At 41.4% G+C, this 19,278-nt stretch overlaps 1 protein-coding gene across 2 annotated transcripts in view; it reads left to right on the top strand.

Moving 5' to 3' along the window:
* The window catches only part of LOC101156311 (ephrin type-B receptor 2-like), a 55,765-nt gene extending 43,580 nt beyond the window's left edge, over window positions 1–12,185 (top strand). For both annotated transcript variants that reach the window (XM_011473000.3, XM_023957043.1), the window contains exons 11-16: window positions 3,936–4,183; window positions 4,664–4,879; window positions 5,420–5,569; window positions 6,718–6,911; window positions 7,099–7,254; window positions 8,837–12,185. In XM_011473000.3, coding sequence (XP_011471302.3) covers window positions 3,936–4,183; window positions 4,664–4,879; window positions 5,420–5,569; window positions 6,718–6,911; window positions 7,099–7,254; window positions 8,837–8,945 — 1,073 coding nt within the window. In that variant the 3' untranslated portion in view covers window positions 8,946–12,185. The remainder of the gene's footprint in view (window positions 1–3,935; window positions 4,184–4,663; window positions 4,880–5,419; window positions 5,570–6,717; window positions 6,912–7,098; window positions 7,255–8,836) is intronic.
* Window positions 12,186–19,278: the final 7,093 nt, after the last annotated feature.

Below are 19,278 nucleotides of genomic sequence, written 5' to 3'. Positions count from 1 at the left end.
GACAACTGAGCGGGTGTATTCAGGAACTGAATGGGGGGGTGGTGTTCAGGGGTGTGTTTCTCACTTGGGGGCAGCAACCTTTCTAGTTGATCTGATTGGCCGAAATTTGCTGATCAAATGCGGCAAGGCAGCGGGGCGGGACTTTCCTTTCTCAGAGCGGAGGGGGGTTAACAAGCGGCTCTTGAGCTGCATCCGGCACTCTGCCTTTTATCATATTTTCTATATACAGTACTTTCACAGCCATAAGGCGAACATAAAAGTCTTACATTCTCTCCAAAATGTACACAGTGGCTCTAATGTGTTGTTGTGTGACTTTTGTAAAGAGGACCTAGAAGAGAACAGCATGAGAACGGTACGGAGAGAGGAGAGGACGTGAAGGAAGACCCCCCCCTATAGTACAACGGTGCAGATATGTGCATAATGCAGAAAAACTTCATTTGGGAAACCCTGGAAATGCATTGAGACACGATTATGAAGCACAGTTTAAACTGGAAGCTTAGAGCTACGTGGAGGAACACGGGAATAGAGCAGCTGCAGTTTGATAAATTTAGATCTTCACAGATTCGGATTTCCGCCCTCAATAACTCTTCTGATAAACATTCAAATTCGTCAGCAAGTATCTCAATCCTTTTGTATTAACACAGAGAGTGAACTACAAATGCATTTCTAAAGAAAAAAAATTATTTTCTTCTCCTTTTAATCAGAATTGTTTGCTTCAAGCTGTGAATGCAGACATGCAGCAAGCCGGCTGCAATGAAAAGCTGCCCACCCTCCGCTCCTTTTACTGGGACGCAGCGAGTTACGCCACACTTTTGGACTGTCACTAAGCTTAGCCTGACGCGTCTGCTTTCACTGTTCTTTGGAGCCGCACGGCAACGAGACGGACTCTGACGATGACGAAAGGGAAGCCGCGTGTTTGATAGAAATCTAGCCCGGCTGTTCATTTCAGAGGCATAAGATGAGGACTTTGATGGATTTTTGGATGCTGATTGATGACTGAAAAAATAAAAAAATAAATCACAACCAACTCAGTTTTGCGCTCGCTGCCTTTTTAAAACACACACCAACATGCATGTTTTACCGGTATGTATTAACGTAATATACAGAAAAAACACCCATAACTGAAACGGCGCAGTTTAATTCAGTGCTGTTGTATTGTAAGTAAAGGAGTGTGTTATGGAAAATAATATGGCTGTAATTGTGTTTTTGCAGTATTGCAGTGCATAGTGTGGCTCTTTGACTCTCACAGTTAGAAATGTCGGCTCTTTGTGTCAAACTTGTTTGCTGTTAGTGTTAAAAGCTTTAATAGAAAAAAAAACGGTGGATGTAATGTGGATTAAAAGGTTAACCAACGACACAAGACCAAGGAAAGAAAGTGCAGCAGGTTTGTTTGTGCTGTAGGTTTTTCTCATGTGAAAATGACTGCATTTGTTACCGCCGCGTTACAGCCGCCCTTTTTTTTAAATTAAAGCCTCCAAAAGAAAGTCCCGCCTCGCTGCCTCGCCGGATTTGACATGCAAATTTCAGCCAATCAGATCAACCAGAAAGACATTAGGGCTGCTCTGTACATTTTGGAGAAAATGTAAGACTTTTATGTTCACCTGTATGTTAGCCCCCCCCTCCTCTAAAAAATGAAAGTCCCGCCCCTCGCTGGATAAGAAAGGCATTCATTCATTCATCTCCTTCCGTTAGTTCCCTTTCGGGGTCACGGGGCTCCCGGAGCCTATCCTCCCTACTTGTGGGCGAAGGGAGGGGACATCCTGAACGGGTCGCTAGTCTGTCGCAGGGTCACAATCATACACCCATTCACAATTTATGGACAATGTAGAGGTGCCAATTAACCTATGAAGCATGTTTTTGGATGGTGGGAGGACACCGGAGAGAACCCATGCATGCACAGGGAGAACATGGTGACAGTGGCTCAGGCGGTTGAGCGGGTCGTCCAATGATCGAAGGGTCGGCGGTTCGATCCCTGCTCCCACCAGCCAAAAAATGTTGTTGTGTCCTTGGGCAAGACACTTCACCCTCCTTGCCTCCAGTGTAGCTGTGGCTACATCAGTAGATACCATCACCAAGTATGAATGAGGAGTGAATGAATAATGGTCACAATGTAAGCACTTTGAGTGACTTGAAAAGACCAGATAAATCCAATCCATTATTATTATTATTTACATGCAAACTCCACACAGAAGGGCACCCCCCACATTGATGTTCTGTTGCAGGTCCCCCAGCCGGAACTTGAACCGGGGGCCTTCTTGCTGTGAGGCAATAGCGCTAACCACTGCGCCACCAATAAAACACTGTATATAGAAACTATGATAAAAGGCAGAGAGCCGCATGCAGCTTAAGAGCCGCTTGTTAACACCCCCCCTCCCCCGCTCTGGAAAATGAAAGTCCCGCCCCGCTGCCATGCCGCATTTGAGCAGCAAATTTCGGCCAGTCAGATCAACCAGAAAGGTTACTGCCCCCAAGTGACAAAAACGCCCCCTTAACACTGAGCACAAATCCAAGCAACCGCGCAAAGGACAATTGACCGCGCGGGATCACCGCTTAGTTAGGATTGCAGGCGTGCAGTTTTAAAATGCGGGGTGGCTCGGTCAGAATTGCGCCTGCGCGGTTGTAAGGTTCCTCACTCAGTTCCTGAATACGCCTACTCAGTTATCTTTACGCCCTTTCAGTTTATGGCAGAGATGAAACGCCATAGTTATCTCAGTACAGGTGGAGGCAAGGGGACATGACAGTTTCAGCCTTGATCTCTGGGTAGAAGTGAAAATAATTTGTCTTGAAGTATTTTTTTTCTTTACCTCATACAAAAACAAGACTTCATAAAATATTACTTTGAAAGCTTTTTTATACTCAAATTTTTTACATCTATTATGTATGTTTTAGGAATGTACTTAGTTTAAATTTTTTAAGCATCGGAGCTACATGTAGAGAGGAGTAAAAAATAAAAAAAAGAAGGAAATAGATAACTTCTAGAAGCATGTACTGGATGTTCTGAAGTAGTATATTTTCCCCAGTCCTCAATTTTTCAGATTTAGGAGGTCTTCAGTGTAAGGTGCAGCTGTGCTGCAGCAAGATTATTATAAATACATAAATACATATTCAATTATGATATAAATTAAATGAATAAACATTCCAATCCTGAATAAACAGGACACTTGTTGAAACTATCTAAAACCCAAACATTTATTTTTATGGATGTAAAACATTGAGAAATGATACACACATCTATTTAGAGCTGTGTTTGAATGACAAACCAATTCAACACAGCACCAAGTATTTAAGGAACTTGCACATTGTGTTAAAAAACGACCCATTATGCTGATGATTATTATGATAGCAAAGGTTGCAACAATTCCAATATGAAAACAAGCTCAATATTATAAAAAAAAAACCCAACCCATTTCATACCTCCCACCCAGCTAACTAATGGAGATAAATATTAGGCATGAAGTTTGGTGGAAACGATAATAGTTGGGACCCCATCCTCTGGGTATAGGCGCACAGCCAGCCAGATACAGCATCATGGGCGGGGACCCAGTGACATCACAGCAAGAGGGCGATGCCAGCCCCCATCTAGAGCTGCAGTGGCTGGCCAAACAGCCGACCCAGAGGGAGAGGATCAGCTGAGATCTAAAGGGTTTTCTGTTGCGTTAAGAATGAAAAAAATACCCTAATTACCACTGCATATGATAAAGCTGTTCTCAAAGACTGCATTGTGGCTTTACCCAGCCCTGTTGTTGGAACCTAAACCTCGCACTCATCGTTGAATTCAAATTTGTCTTTTAAAATATGCAACTCTACAGTTTAAATGTATTAATTTATGTAACAGTTTTTCTGAAAAAAAAGTGTAATGCAACAATGACTGTGTCAGATGGTGGAAGTGGTGCATTATAAATATGTGTAACAGTCTGGTTCTGCCTTCTCTTTAGGAGAGTTTGGGGAGGTTTGCAGTGGAAACCTCAGACAGCCAGGAAAGAGAGAGATTCTGGTGGCAATTAAGACGCTAAAGGCAGGCTACACGGAACGGCAGCGACGGGACTTCCTGAGTGAAGCCTCCATCATGGGCCAGTTTGATCACCCCAACATCATTCATTTGGAGGGAGTAGTGACCAAGAGCAGTCCTGTTATGATCATCACAGAGTTTATGGAGAACGGATCCCTGGACTCCTTCCTCAGGGTAATGCAAGCACATCCATTTTTTTAATGGTCTACCGCAGTCTATTCTTTATCTGCATATTTGATGATTTTTATCACAGTTTTGTGTGTGAAAATGATTTAACTTTGTTCAAAAGCACAATACAAGACCAAGAACAATACAGTTCTAAGAACAAATAGTCCATCCCACATACCCTGACTGCTGCCTTTGACGCCTCGCCTAACATGTTTCTCCCACAGCAGCTCTTCTCTTCACTGTAAATGTTGCAATAATTACAAATATGAAAACCTTTTTATGGCAACGCTGCACCAGAAGTTTTAAAAATGTGAAACATCTGCTGGTACTTCTGTTAGTGATGTAAAACTGGAAAGCTTGATGTTGACACGGCAACACTCACTGAGAACTGAACACAAAAATACTTGACTGTTGAATCCAGTTTCTAAATTTTAAGATCAAGTTGGCTTTTGAATGGAGAATTGATTTGGTGATTTTTGTTAAAAGCAAAATGACGGGCAGTTCACCGTAATCCAGCTGGTGGGAATGCTGCGAGGCATAGCAGCGGGGATGAAATACCTGTGTGACATGAACTACGTTCATCGGGACCTGGCAGCCAGGAACATCCTCGTAAACAGCAACCTGGTGTGCAAGGTATCCGACTTCGGCCTGTCACGCTTCCTAGAGGATGATACTTCAGACCCAACTTACACAAGCGCTCTGGTAAATTCTTCTTCATTGTAATCTGGTACTTTTGGGTTGATTTGAACCACAGGAGAAAAGACAAATGTTGAGCCTTAATGTCTACTTTGTCATTTACAATAAAGGCATATCTATCTATCTATCTATCTATCTATCTATCTATCTATCTATCTATCTATCTATCTATCTATCTATCTATCTATCTATCTATCTATCTATCTATCTATCTATCTATCTATCTATCTATCTATCTATCTATCTATCTATCTATCTATCTATCTATCTATCTATCTATCTATCTATCTATCTATCTATCTATCTATCTATCTATCTATCTATCTATCTATCTATCTATCTATCTATCTATCTATCTATCTATCTATCTATCTATCTATCTATCTATCTATCTATCTATCTATCTATCTATCTATCTATCTATCTATCTATCCCTCCCTCCCTCCCTCTCTCCCTCCCTCTCACTCTCTCTCTCTCTCTCTCTCTCTCTCTCTCTCTCCCTCCCTCTCACTCTCTCTCTCTCTCTCTCTCTCTCTCTCGACCTAGGGAGGCAAGATTCCCATCCGCTGGACGGCTCCAGAAGCCATTCAGTACAGGAAGTTCACATCATCGAGTGACTGCTGGAGTTACGGCATAGTCATGTGGGAGGTGATGTCTTATGGAGAGAGGCCATACTGGGACATGAGCAATCAAGATGTGAGTAACATTTCTTTAACTACTTAAAACACAAAAGGTTGGCTAATATTTTGCACATGAACAAATCTACTATAAGAATGCTGGGCCTGGCGGTCCTCTCTCCGCGCAGGGAGGGAGATCCCTGAGCTTTCTGGCAAGGCCAGAAGGCGGGGATCACATCACATCTTCCTGGACCAACCGTGGGCCAAGTGGGTGGCTGCCTGGAGCGCGGAGCGGGTCTCCCTTGGGGGGTTCCGGCTCGTACCTGGGGTTGGGGCGGGGGGATGCCCAGAACTCCTGGGTGGTGATGGGGTGCTCGTCTGGGGCTGTGGGCACCCTTCTCAGGCGGGGCCCGTCGTTGGGCCCTCCTGGCGCGGTGGGGGGGCTGCTCTCCTAGTTGGGCTAGGGTAGCACCTTCTTTCCCCCCATGCTTCCCTGCTCTCTGGCTCTGGGGGCCTCGCGGCGGTCCTGCTGGCCCTGGTCTGCCTGCTGCCATGTGGCGTTGGGGGCTTCTGGCTGCTGCGGCTGCTGCCGCGGGGGTCTTGGTGTGGGGATGGCTGGTCACTCCCCCTCCTTCTTTTCACATTCCACCATCCATTTTAGAAGAACATAAACACTCACCTGAGCACAGGTGTTCCCGCTGTTATCAGCACACAAGTTACCTTTTCCATATACATTGACATTTTATACACATTGCTTTTTCCAAATGTTTGTTATAGGCATAATGTGCCCATCTGTTTATGATAACTTCCATCTCTATGTTTAAGTCAAATCCTAACTTTATTGACCGTCTTCACAGTTCTTTGGACAGAACTACTAGGCTGAAACCTGCACGCTCTTCCTCCTTTCAACTTAATGATAATTTACATTTTTCCCTCAAAACTGAGGACACCCCTAAGATGTGATTCTAACCCTTGCTCATTAAGACAGCACTGCCATGTTGTTAAAAAAAAAATTCCCAAGAAACTTTCATCATCCACAGAAGTTTGTTCTCTGTCCTTCATTCTATAAGGTTTTTTTTATATACAAACTTGTGCCTCCAGCATTTGCGTCACTCCCTCTTTTTCCTGGTATTAGAAATACATTTGAATTTGCTTTAGTATTTTTCCTTTGCCATCTCTTTCAAACATTGACTTTAGTTGGACTACTTTTTCTTCTAATCTCTGTAGGTCATCAATGCCATCGAGCAAGATTACCGGTTGCCTCCTCCTATGGATTGTCCGAGTGCGTTGCATCAGCTGATGCTAGACTGCTGGCAAAAAGATCGCAACAACCGACCCAAATTTAGTCAGATTGTCGCCAACTTGGATAAGATGATTCGTAACCCCAGCAGCTTGAAGGCCATGACACCTCAGTCATCAAGGTATGGTGGCCACACCTCTTCCAGTCCCTACCCTGCCAATAAGCTCTTTAACGATGTTTTCTTTACTACTTTTCCCTTCCATACTGTTCTTGCACTGATGGTGATGCTTAAATCTCATTGTACTATGCACAATGACAATAAAGCCATTCTATTCTATTCTATTCTAACTCTGACATTATGTCCACAGCGTTCACCTACCTCTGCTGGATCGCAGCACTCCAGACTTCTCCTCCTTCGGCTCAGTGGATGACTGGCTTGACGCCATCAAGATGGGCCAGTATAAGGAAAACTTCAGCAGTGAGGGGTTCACCAGCTTTGATGTGGTGTCCCAAATGGCCATGGAGTACGTTGAGTATTTCTGTGTCCCTTTGTCGAAGACGCATGACAATTCGGTCTGTGTACAATTGACAATTATTTGTACTAACTTTACGCAGGTGACTCAATTGAAATGATAAAGAAAAAACTCAAAGAAAAGTTTTCTTATTACTCAGAAGGGTCATCATAAGTGACAAAAATCTTGGCTCAGGCTTAGCCATGGGTCATGGGTCATATGTCTTCCACGGTGTTGCATCACTGAAATAACGACATATCTTTATTTAAGATAAAACTGTAAAAGAAAAAGAACACAGAACTCTACCTTCCTGCTCGACAGAAACAAAAAGAAGGAACATATATCAATTTAGCAGAGAGAGCATTTCAAGGTAAAGACTTCTACAAAATTCTTAGAAAGGATCACTATTTTTACATTTTACAATATTTTTACATGCAAAATGTTCCGGGGTCACAGTACCTCCTGGCTGCCGGAATTCAAAGATTTTATATTTAATAGAACGTTATTCCTTCATTCCATCAGGTTTAAGGGCGTAACAGACTCACTTCCATATCTTAAAATGTTCTCAAACGATCTGGTTTAAAAAAGGTTTGCATCAGTCCCTCTGGGAACTTGCAGTTAATTTTAGGATTGCTGCATCAGAGAAAACTACAACTATAAACCTAAAAGGTTTTTAAAAATTTAACTCATTTTCAATAATAATTCTTAACCAAAGGGTGTAGTAGGATGTACAAATTTTAAAGCATTTTAATATTATTCTTTGTTTTGATTGCTTAAAATAAACCATTTCCAAATCCAACTGCAATTTGTGCAAATCATTCTTATTTTGACTTGTTAAAGTGTCTCCGCCAGTGCAAACATTTTTCATGAAAGTGGAGATAATCAGCTTTTCTTCTTCAGCATTTTTGTTGAAAAAACAAAAGCCAACAATTGACAGACTTAAAGACGAGATGTAGGAACAAGATCAAACAGAAAGGACAAGCTGTTGGTTTTTTGATGCCACGTTATGTCAACTTAATAGAAGACATAATAATCTGCAAAATACTGGAGTTACTGGTGCTACAAGGATGTTATTTATCAAAGTGGGTTGTGCATAAATGGTTCAGGTGTTTAAGTTCTTTTCAGCAGCAACTGAATTTTTCAGTGAAGTCTAAGACAAAGTAACTTTGCTGTCTGACTGTACCACTTGCATCACTCCCGCTTTCTGCATATTAGAGTTTCGACATTCTTCCATAAGAAGTTTATCAAATGGAAGGGAGTGTAATGGATGCAAGTTCTCATTGAGAATCACATAAAACATTTTTGTGGATATGACCCAAAGGTTATAATTTTAGCAAAATATTTGACTAAATAAACAATTACAACATACCTGGTTTAATATTATTCTAGGTCTGATGTGTTCCTTTTTGTTTTGGTAGCATCTACTTTGTAGTCACTGAAATGTACTTATTTAGAGATTTGGATTGGGAGCAGCAGCTTTACAAGTGTCACCATTTACCCCTTTTGAGCTTTTATTGCAAAACTGTAGATTTCTTCTTTACTTTTCTCTGCACTAGGGCTTCTGCAGTAGGACTAATGAGCATTTTCTTTCCAGGGACATCCTTCGTGTAGGAGTGACGCTGGCTGGACATCAGAAGAAGATCCTTAACAGCATCCAATCCATGAGGGCACAGCTGAACCAGATAACCTCTGTAGAGGTGTGACCTCGTGGACCAGTTTTATTTGTCATACAAGGCCCAGCAGTTGCAAAGTTGATACTCACCTGAACCTTTGTGGAGGATTTGTGGCTTGCAAAATAGACTGTGACTTCATCAAACCTCAGGTTCGGCCCCCTCCCTTCAGATTCTCCTTGTGATGTCTGTGCAGCTGCTGCGTCTTCAGGTTATGACCACAAGTGGGGGCCCCTCCATGTAGCTCATCGCAGTCATGCTGGACTCTAGAAGCGACATCACCAATCTCAAGAAAGTTTGCTCTTCAATGTTGACATCTTCTGAACAAGACACATCATTGTAAATGTGAATATGACAAAACTGTAAAAACAGGACAACCCCACGAGTCTCAAGCCCATAATGGTGTTATCTGTTCTGCACATTTCTATATGAAGCCATCCCAACCCCAACTAATAACTCTGTCAGCCACGTCAGCTGTTTAGGGCAGAGTTCCCAACTGCCTCTCATCAAACCACCTTTTGATGTTGTTTATGACAAACTTACTTCATCTGCATGAACATTTGCTGTCACCACAAGTCAACATTAAACCCAGTAGTCAGGAGAATCTGTAGATCCCCTGTTGTGTTGGTAGAACTGTGACCCATCAGAACCTAAAGAGAGTCCTTTCATCTCCTGTGGATTCCTCTAGTCTGTTTAGCCTTGTCCCTGCACATACCTGTAACTCGTTTCTCCTTGGGGAAGTTTGAAGGTCATCTCATCTTTTTGCTTCCCAAGCAGGTCCTAAACAAGTTTTTTAGTGCCTTGACAACTTGTTCTGTTTGGAAAAGCTGCTGTCAGATTCAGGTGGGTTGGTTTCTTCAGATAGACTTTCGGTTAAGTAAAATTGACCTGGAGATTTTTAGAGTCGTGGTGCTTTTGGAGGTGCATGGCCTCAAACAAACTGAACGCACAGAGGTACTGAGGATCAGCCTGATCATGATTTGGGTGGGATTAGCTGCCCATATGCCTTCTCGTCAACTTTTTCCAAGCTCACATCTGTACTTTATTAAAAACACCATGGTGTCAGGAATCCAATGCACAGATCAGAAGAATCTGGAAAACTGTAATTTGGGTCATACTCTCTTCCTGAAAATGCACAAGGTAACAGTGGAGAGGAATGTCTATTTTCACAGCAAAAAGCCCCATGAAGAAGTAGAACTACTACCTCAACAAGGTGGAGGGGGAGATGACATGACATCACTGAGACCAGCCACAGTCCTTTTCACAGATTTGGTCTGAGGGGAAAATCAGCGGTTTAGAAAAGTTTCCTCTGTAATCAAACACCTATACTGTTTGTGATTTGGCTCTAGATCACTCTCAGCATAACACAAGAGGGGAATACACTCATCCATTTGAGCTGAAAGACAGTTTGGTCCTCATAAATACTTTCACTAAACCATCATCTGTATAAAATGTGGACCCTGTCTACAATATAGAATAACAATACAGTGAATTAAAAAACCATTACTCATTTGTTTTATTCACATAACAATTCTAAAAGAATATTTTAAACTGGCATATTTTAGATTTTTACAAAGATTTTGCTGACAGAAACTTGTTTTTTTTTTATGTAAAAAAGGACTTTCAGCATCCTGGTGTATCAGCTCCTCCTTTACTGTGACGGCACTTTTGCTTCCACAAAGCATTTTCCCGTGATTTGCATTTGTTTGAACAAACAAAGTTATTAGTTGACTGACAGTTTAGAATGAGAGTCAATCATTCCATAACTGACACTCATAGCACGGTAATTACACAATGGCTTGAGTGCAAGAGTATACTGACAGATTTTTCCACTGTCTTTATGGTGTTATAGTGAGATGGATCAAACTTTACTGATTTCATAAAGAAACAAGATTGTGATTATGTTCACACCCACCTCAAGTACCAAATAAAAGATCTCAATCTTGATAGGAAATTCATCTCTAAAGCATATCTACATATTTTCAAACAACTGCCAGTTTTTATGTTTCGTGGTATATTTTGAATAATCTGAATTATAATATCTTTCACCAGCTGTTGACATCATTGTTTGCTGCAATTTCTCCCCTCCCCTTACAAATTATTAAAGTAAAAAGAAAACCACCACCTGATCTGTAGAAAATACAGAAACCATTTTGTTTTTGCAAATAATATGCAAAATATTTTCAATCTTAACATTTTGAGTTAAGAAATGTATGGCGAGTATGAGCGTAGCCCGTTGGTGTTTACACGATGAAGTCTTGGAAATAAATTGATAAATCTCACATGTCCAACCCCTAATAAACCCCATTCAGAATTTTAACTTATTTCAAACAGAAAATGAGCATTCATTTATTGGGAATAAAACAATCTTAGAGCTTCAAACCCAGGGGAATACTATAGTACATAAAGGGAACCTGAGGGATTTTTTTGGGCAAGTTTGAAAATCCAGTGTCAGAGGGACAGGAGGAGTTGAGAGATCTGAAGGAAGCAAAAAATCAAAGATGTAGGGGGAGCAGAAGGGCAGCCTCAACAATGACAGCCTAAGGAGTGTGGAAGTCAAAATATTTGAAACTTGGTGCTTATCGGCTCATCGATTTAGGAAAGGAATCAGGAATGATCGAAGGTTAAATTGTTTTTTCTTCCTGAGTGATATTGGACCTTCAGCAGGTTTACACTGCATTGTGTTATTTAGAATATGACTGAAACCTTTTCACACATGTGAACATAGTCATTCCTAAACTAAAAGAATCAGTGCAAATAAAAATTAATTTATAAAATTCTGCATTCATAAGTGTAGCAGGGGCTTCTTCATTTCACGTTCACGTTAGGCCAATGGGGCATTCAACTCAACACTTCTTGACCTCTTACAGAAAAAACTGATGGTCACATGAATCGACCTGGAATAACTCATACTAATGGCATAAATTGATGATAAGGTGCTGTCTCAATCCTCGCTGTGCTCATGTACATATGTACTTACTCCCTAGCACCACACTTAAGAGTTTACCTTGGCTTTGCCAGAAATATGCTCTTTGAGCTTCACAGGACCTTTACTTTCTTGGGCTACGTTCACACTGCAGGCTGAAACGACCCAATTCCGATTTTTTTGCCCCTATGCCACCTGTATCTGATCTTTTCATGACAGTCTGAGCGACACAGATCCCATCTTTTAAAATGCGCAACCGGGCGGTTTTTGAAAAAATTTCCTGCGAAATGGCTGAGCGTGGTGTTGAACCTTTCCCGTGATGACTTCTTTTTTTCCCTTTCCGACCGTGGTCAGAAGCGCGGGGGACAGAAGGCGGATCCTCCTTCAGGGTTCACTTCCCCGTTCGGACCCTCGGATTCTCCAGAGCGGGTTAATAAAGAGTCAATAGCAGTTCTGCTGGGGGGAACCTTCTTTTATTACCGTTCTCCTCCCTCCCTAACACACAACATGAATGCGTGCCCACACTGCCCCCTCTCACTTCCTCCAGCGCTCCACGCGCTCTCTCCTCTCTCTTACACACACACGTGGCCCCAGCACACACACATTCCCATTCCACAACAGTGGGTACAGACGATCCTGGCTCCATTGCCTTCTCAAAATGAGAAGATTGTAATTGTGCTGGCTCCTTCGTGAAAATGAATGCAATCATGCAAAAAGAGCTCCGCTGTTGACAATACCGCTGTTGACATCCATTGCCAACGATAGCTACTTCCGCAAACGAGTGCTGTCGTTCACCTTTGAGTACTCTTCTGCGCATAAGGGTCAATTCTGGGTCATTTCACGTTCACACAGAAAGGGAACAAAAGTTCGCATTTAATTGGAAATGTGAACGGCCCTGCAAAAAAAAAAATCGAATTTTTTTCAAAAAATCGGAATTGAGCATTAAGCCCTGCAGTGTGAACGTAGCCTTTGAGCTCTGTTATGTTAGGTTTTTAAAACTTTGAATTTTTATTTACATTTTTTTTTAATCTCACAACATGACACCTTATATTTCACAGTATGGAATTCTTCCTTCTGGTCATGTGAGTAATACTTGGTGGCATGGTTGTCCTCTGCGTCTCACTTGATTGGCACAAAAACCCATTTAGCTGCTCACAGTGGATTTCTGTCTGACTTGGTTCCAAATGTCTGTTTGCGGTCTGAATATTCTCCATCCTGCAGGGGTTTGTGTCTTTGTCCAGATTTCACATATTTGGACAGCCCATTGCTTGTTCTTCCTAAGGAACTGCAAATGGTGACTGCAGCTGACGTATGAGGAAACACGCTCAGTGGATTTTACTGACGTTATTGTCATCGGGTGCATGTGTACATGTGTAGATACATTTTGACTTGCACAGTTTAAAAAGATGCTTTCACATATCTCACTCTCTCAACAGATATCCTCATGAAATCTTTTTACCTTTTTTCAGCTAGTATGATTTATTTTGTCATGATCCGTGTAGCATTTATGTATCAAGGTGGTCATGTGTACAGATGCGCACAAACACACATTTACTGTCCACATGTCTAATGTTTGCTGCTGTAACACAGACTGGTGTTTTTTTGTTTGGAAATATATTTCTTGAAATGTAAATTCTTCTGTTTGAAAACCAAGTAAAGTATTTTCCGCACTATAGGGCCCACCGACAATAGTCTTTTCAAACTTGTGTCATAGGGCGAATTAGTAGAGACAGAAGAGTCAGAGATAAGACTGTCAGTCATTCAAAGTTTATTAACTCAGACTACATGTTTGCTCCGTTGGCATATTCACAATAGCTGGAACTCCCAACCTTGTTTACAACAAATAAAGAACAGACTGACACTGTTAAAAGAAACGTTACTGTGAATTTGCTAACTCCCAACCTTGTTAGTTACAAAAAAGAAAACGCAGTCAACGGTTGTGTGGCTAAAGCTACACGTTAGCCGCATTAGTGGATTCACAATAACACCTCACCAAACTTTTCAGCAAAGCACCACCATAGACACTGGACAAAGTAGTTGTGGCGTCACCCATAGAAAATGTCTTACCTGCAGCTCCAGTGTGGAGCCAATTCAGTCACCAGTTTTCCTTGATACGAGCGCCATTTGGAACCAGTCAACAGTGATTGGTCCAAGTCGTCTGAGTCACGTTTCTAGGGCAAGTACTGTCACCAATCAGGAGTAAGCTTGTTTGAAGTCCACACCTCTTCCACTGAGAGCGAATCGGCAGAATCTGTAAATCAAACATTGAGGTGGGGGCCAGCTGGCACCGCACACTCCTACTGAGGCGTCTGATTGGTCAGTTTATAACTTGAATAACTAGCGATAAAGAAAAAAGATGAGGATTATCAAGAAGATATTTAAAAAAAAGGTATCAGGTCCAGAATGGTTATTCTGATGAATATAATGATTGAGTAACAGCTGTTTATTTCTCTATAGAAGTCAATGGGATTTGGCTTCTTGAACCCAGCGGGTACCTCCTGTTTGGAACGCCAGGGGGAAGGGGTCAGTATTTCCAATGATATATATATATAAATGCTGCATACCTATCAAAATTGCTTTAAAAGGAGTTAGCTCAACCAGAATTAATCCATATATAAGGCACTCTGGATTATAAGGTGCCACAATGTGTTTTGAAGAAAAAGGAAGGCTTTTAAGTGTGCCTCATAGTGCGGAAAACACAGTATTCTTCCAGTATTTTTGTCATGTTTTGTCTTTTGCTGTCTGTCATACAGTGTTGAGTCCACGTTGACATTTCTACCAGTTGGTTAAATAAAGTAGTCATATGAATCTTCTATCAAAAAACACGCAGTCATATCATGAAGGGAAGAAGACTCAAAGACTCTTAAGTGAACCTCACTTCTAACAAGACAAATGAAACGGTTACCCTTCAGGAGGTGGAAATAAATATGTCAGCCGCCTCATGTTTGTGTGAGGTTTTTATTTTATTTTGCCGTTAAATTTTTGTGAGTTTCTGACAACATGTTTTCTTCATAGAGGAATGAACAGGACTTGAACAGTGCAAAGCCTGTCCTCAAGAGGCTTCCTCTCTTGGGGACAGGCTGGATGAATGAGTGTCTTCACAGAGGTGCTGCAACGAATTTACAATGCAGAGTTCCTTCTTCTGATTCACACGGTGATGAGTCTGCTATGTTCTAATTCAAATGGAGGATTAACACCGACGACTTGTCGAGGTTATCAATTCGATGATGTCTGAAAACTAATTTTTGTCAGTGAAGAAAAGTTTCTGTTTGATTTCTAAATTTGCCAGACTTGACAAATGTTTTGAAATAATTTAGTAAACTATTTATACTGGTTGTATTAAGGTCTTTAGGAGTTTTTTTGTTCCTCCTTGTCAGTCAATTTCAAATATATTTTTTTTAATGTTGTCAAAAGACATGCACTAGCTGGTAGTGTTTTTTTTCCTGTAAGTGCAAAATATTGAAATGACAGTTGTCTATGTTTCAGGGAATCCTCATCAATGACGCTGACAGGGAGTTTGTGTTGGGAATTGGTTCCTCTCTGTCTCGGCTGTTGTTAGCGTTATAATTCATCTCAGAAAGTAAAAGTGTTCCATTTTTCTTCTTCCGATAACCCTTGTCAATAGTCAAGATTGATTTTTCACTGAACACCTCAAACAAAGGTTTGTGTTTGCTGAGCTCTTCAGGTGAAGCATCACCTACTGTTGCCAGGATTGAAAGGTTTTCACATTCATGTGTCTGTGCACATCCTCTGTGAAATTAACCTTTGACTTATTTTGTTTAAGTTTTTTTTTTTTAATGAATTCAGTCAATTGCCCCCAGGAAGACAATCAGCAAAGCGTGTTTATGATCATTCAAAATTTTCTTTGTGTACAAATAACACTTTAAGAGTCCAGTCTTTCATATAAGCTGAGCCTGTGCCCTCCTCTTCCCTTAGCCTGAATGGCTGGTCTAGAAATCATTTGTTTTCTGTGTGGCAGTAAACTCGGGTTCGTCTGGGAACTGTCTGAGCCAAAGCAGGGTAACACGCTCTACCACTGTGATCTCACTTGTACGCTTGTTTTTTTTTCTTTTTCCATGTTGTATAAATGTATATTTACATGATGTATTGATTTTAAATATTTGTAATACTGCTACTGGTTTATTTTGTAAGAAAAGAAAAAGTAAAAAACTTTAAAAAAATGTTGAGGGGCTTCTATAATTATCAAAAACCAAAAGAAACAGCAGACTCAGTGGCCTTGTGGAAGAGTGTCCACCCTGTGACTGGAGAACATTTTTCACAGACCTGGGTGTGTGACAGATAATGGGACTTGAACCTAACTTTCAGAATAGCTTTAGCCACAGGTTCTATATAAAGTTGCACTCCGATCATCTTTTGATCTATTTTCAAAGTGTTCCCAGTGGTCCTTTGGTTATGATGATGTTTTCAGACAAAATCTAATGACCTGTGTCGTTTTCTAGGACATAGTTTCTGCAGAGCGGCAGACGTTTACTAGAAATTCACCTCTGAGTTGTGGGCAGGACTGTTGGCACGGAGCAACCCCACCACCTTCCTGTTACTAAGAGCTCTCTGTTTATGCTCTCCCCCTAGCTCACAGCCCTAACTTAACATTACTGGTGCAACAAAAAAGGTGAGCAATAATGTAGCTATCCAGTCCTCCAGTTTAGATCCAGATTACCGGTCAGACGAGGAAAACAAAGACGTTCACGGATCTATTTGTCTGCAAGTCGATGCATCAAAATGGAGTGGAGCAGGGAAGGAATCCAGCAAAAGCAAAGGCAGACACTATCCCAGAGGAACAAACTGGAATGATTCTGGAAACATATATCATGACGTGGTCTGAAGGAGATCTTGGAAAACAAGCAACAGTCACTTTATTGACAGTAATTTGGGAAAAAGAATGAAATGGACCATTTTGGAAAAGTCATCCACAGCTGTTAGATCAATCACGTGGCCTTTCAGAGTACTGTAGAACATTTAAAATATCCATGGAGATGTTGGACCTCCGTCGCCTGGAGAGGGACAGAGGATACAGCAAGCCATATAGTTTGTCCTCATTGATCCTCTGCAGAAGGGGGGGAACGCCTCCTAAAGACCCAAAGCTTCTTGTGGACGATTTCCTCTCTGTGCTCCTCTGAGTCTTGCTGCTGCTGTGTCGCCACCATCTCCCAGGCTGACCAGGACAGCTGCTCTGTTAGGGTTTCCCTGGGTGTAATTTCGCTGACCTGGAAGCCTCTGGTTTTCATGTCTGTAGCCGCCTCCTCCGCAGTAGAGTAGAGCACAGTTCCATCCTGGTAGAAAACCCTCAGTTTGGCTGGATGTGGCGTCTGGAATCTGATGTTTTGTTGTTTCAAAACCTTTATCGCTTCAGCATAATCCTTCAGTTTCCGCGGAATGGCAGGGGCATAATCATAGTCAAAATATATTCTTCTTCCGTTCAAGAACAGTGTTTTTTGCCCAGGCTTTGTGTAAAACGTCTTCTTTGGTGGTGAAGCTGGCAAAAATCGTATCAGTATTGAGTGGAGACTTTCTGTTCCGCTCCTCTTTGCGCCCAAGGCCCAATGTGATCTCTCAATGCCCAGATTAGTGTCTTAAGGGAGATTTAAACTGTCTTTTAATGTTTTTCCCACAGATTCCAGCATGGAGGATCCCTCCTCTCCCTCAGGAACATTGTAAAGTCTTAAATTCTTTCTCCTGGCCTGGCTCTTCTGTTCCACCAGTTTCTTTTCCTGTTCGCTAACAATTTTTAGCATCTTTAGCATCATCTGCTCCATGTTTTGTACCCGGTCTTCCACTTTGTCAATTCGGGTATCAGCTTCAGCTATTTCGTTCTTAACACTTGCCAGATCAGACTTGAAATCTTGGAATTCTTGGCGAAAATCGTGTTTTTCTCCAAGTACCATGGTTAAAGCTGAGCCAGACCCTTCTTCCAGTTTAGCCGTATCATTAGCTTCTTGTCGCGTTGGTAACGCCAACGCTAAGTTTTCCTCATTTGTACGTTCCCCTGTCAGGCCTTTCTGCCCCCCCCCCCGTTCACACCGCTTTTTTCTATGCTATGTTCAAACTCTTTTATAAGGAATCTGATATTTTTACGGGGTGATAAGATAAGATAAAATAGAGAGAGCTACTGCGTTAGCCTGCCATGTGACGTCACTGGAACCGCCCTGAAGCCTTCTTAAAAGGAATTGAACCTCTTTCCTTGAAGTTCTTGATGATCCTATAAATTGTTGATTGCCAGAATATCCTCGCCTATGAAGCCACTTTTATACAACGCAATGATGGCTGCACGCGCTTCTTTGCGGGTCACCATGGTTGCCAATGAACGAAAATGGGGTCAAGTTTCACCTTCCTTTTAACATGTCAACTCCGCCATTCTTACCCAATCAACCTGATTTAACAAGACGGTTACTGAAATGATCTTAGCCAGTCCTTTAATGACAGCAATGAAATGCAGTGGAAAGGTTGTTTTGGGATTACAGTGATCCCTTGCTATATCACGGTTTACTTTTCACGGTTTCGCTACTTCACGGATTTGGATTGTGCATTGTGTTCTGCATTCTGATTGGCTAAAAAGTCACTCAGCGAGTTGCTCAAGAATGGGACCCTTTGATGAGCCGTTCATTACAGTTCTCCAACATAATCGATGGTGGCATGTCGGTGTATAATGATCTTTAGCAAAGAAGAAAAAAGAGCGACAACAACTGCCTATCACTATGTTCCTCTCCCGAACAAACACACCTGCAGCTGCACCGTGGGCTTCAGAAGGAAAAAACGCTGCACAGGATGCAGCGGCTCAGTATGAAGAGCAGTGAAAAGACCGGAGTCACTATCTGTCCCACTGTACTTTTTTATTTTTTTCATAATCATTTTAAATTTTCCTCCGTTTAATCCACTCGGGTCGCGGTGGGCGGGGCTAATCTCCGCAATTTAAAGCCTTCTGTTCTTATCGATGATTGAAATTATTATTTGACAGCACACTACAGAAGTTATTTGTTGAAAAAACGTTTCTAAAGTACTTTTATTTGTTAAAAAAACAATTGATTTAGCCTGTTAAATGGTTTGTTCTTTCTTTTCAATGTATAATAGTGAATTTCATTGTATAATAATTGTAAAAAAATAAAGGTTTCTACTTCACGGGTTTTGCCTATCACGGGTTCTATTTGGAACGTAACCCCCGCGATAATCAAGGGATCACTGTAAGGTAATTTTCATGACAAAGAATTCATCTGATCATTCTTCATAACATTCTGGAGTATATGCAAATTGCTATTATAAAAACTTAAGCAGCACATTTTCCAATTTCCAATATTTATGTCAGTCTCAAAACCTTTGGCCGCAACTGTACTCTATATTACAAAAAATATTTGCTCACCAGTCCAAATGATCGGAATCAGGTGTCCTAATCACTTGGCCTGAACACAGGTGTATAAATTCAAGCAG

The sequence above is a fragment of the Oryzias latipes genome, chromosome 7 (assembly GCF_002234675.1).
Source record: "Oryzias latipes chromosome 7, ASM223467v1".
NCBI lineage: Eukaryota > Metazoa > Chordata > Actinopteri > Beloniformes > Adrianichthyidae > Oryzias > Oryzias latipes.
Note: the sequence above shows the minus strand (reverse complement) of the source record. Positions and strands in the feature narration are given on the sequence as shown.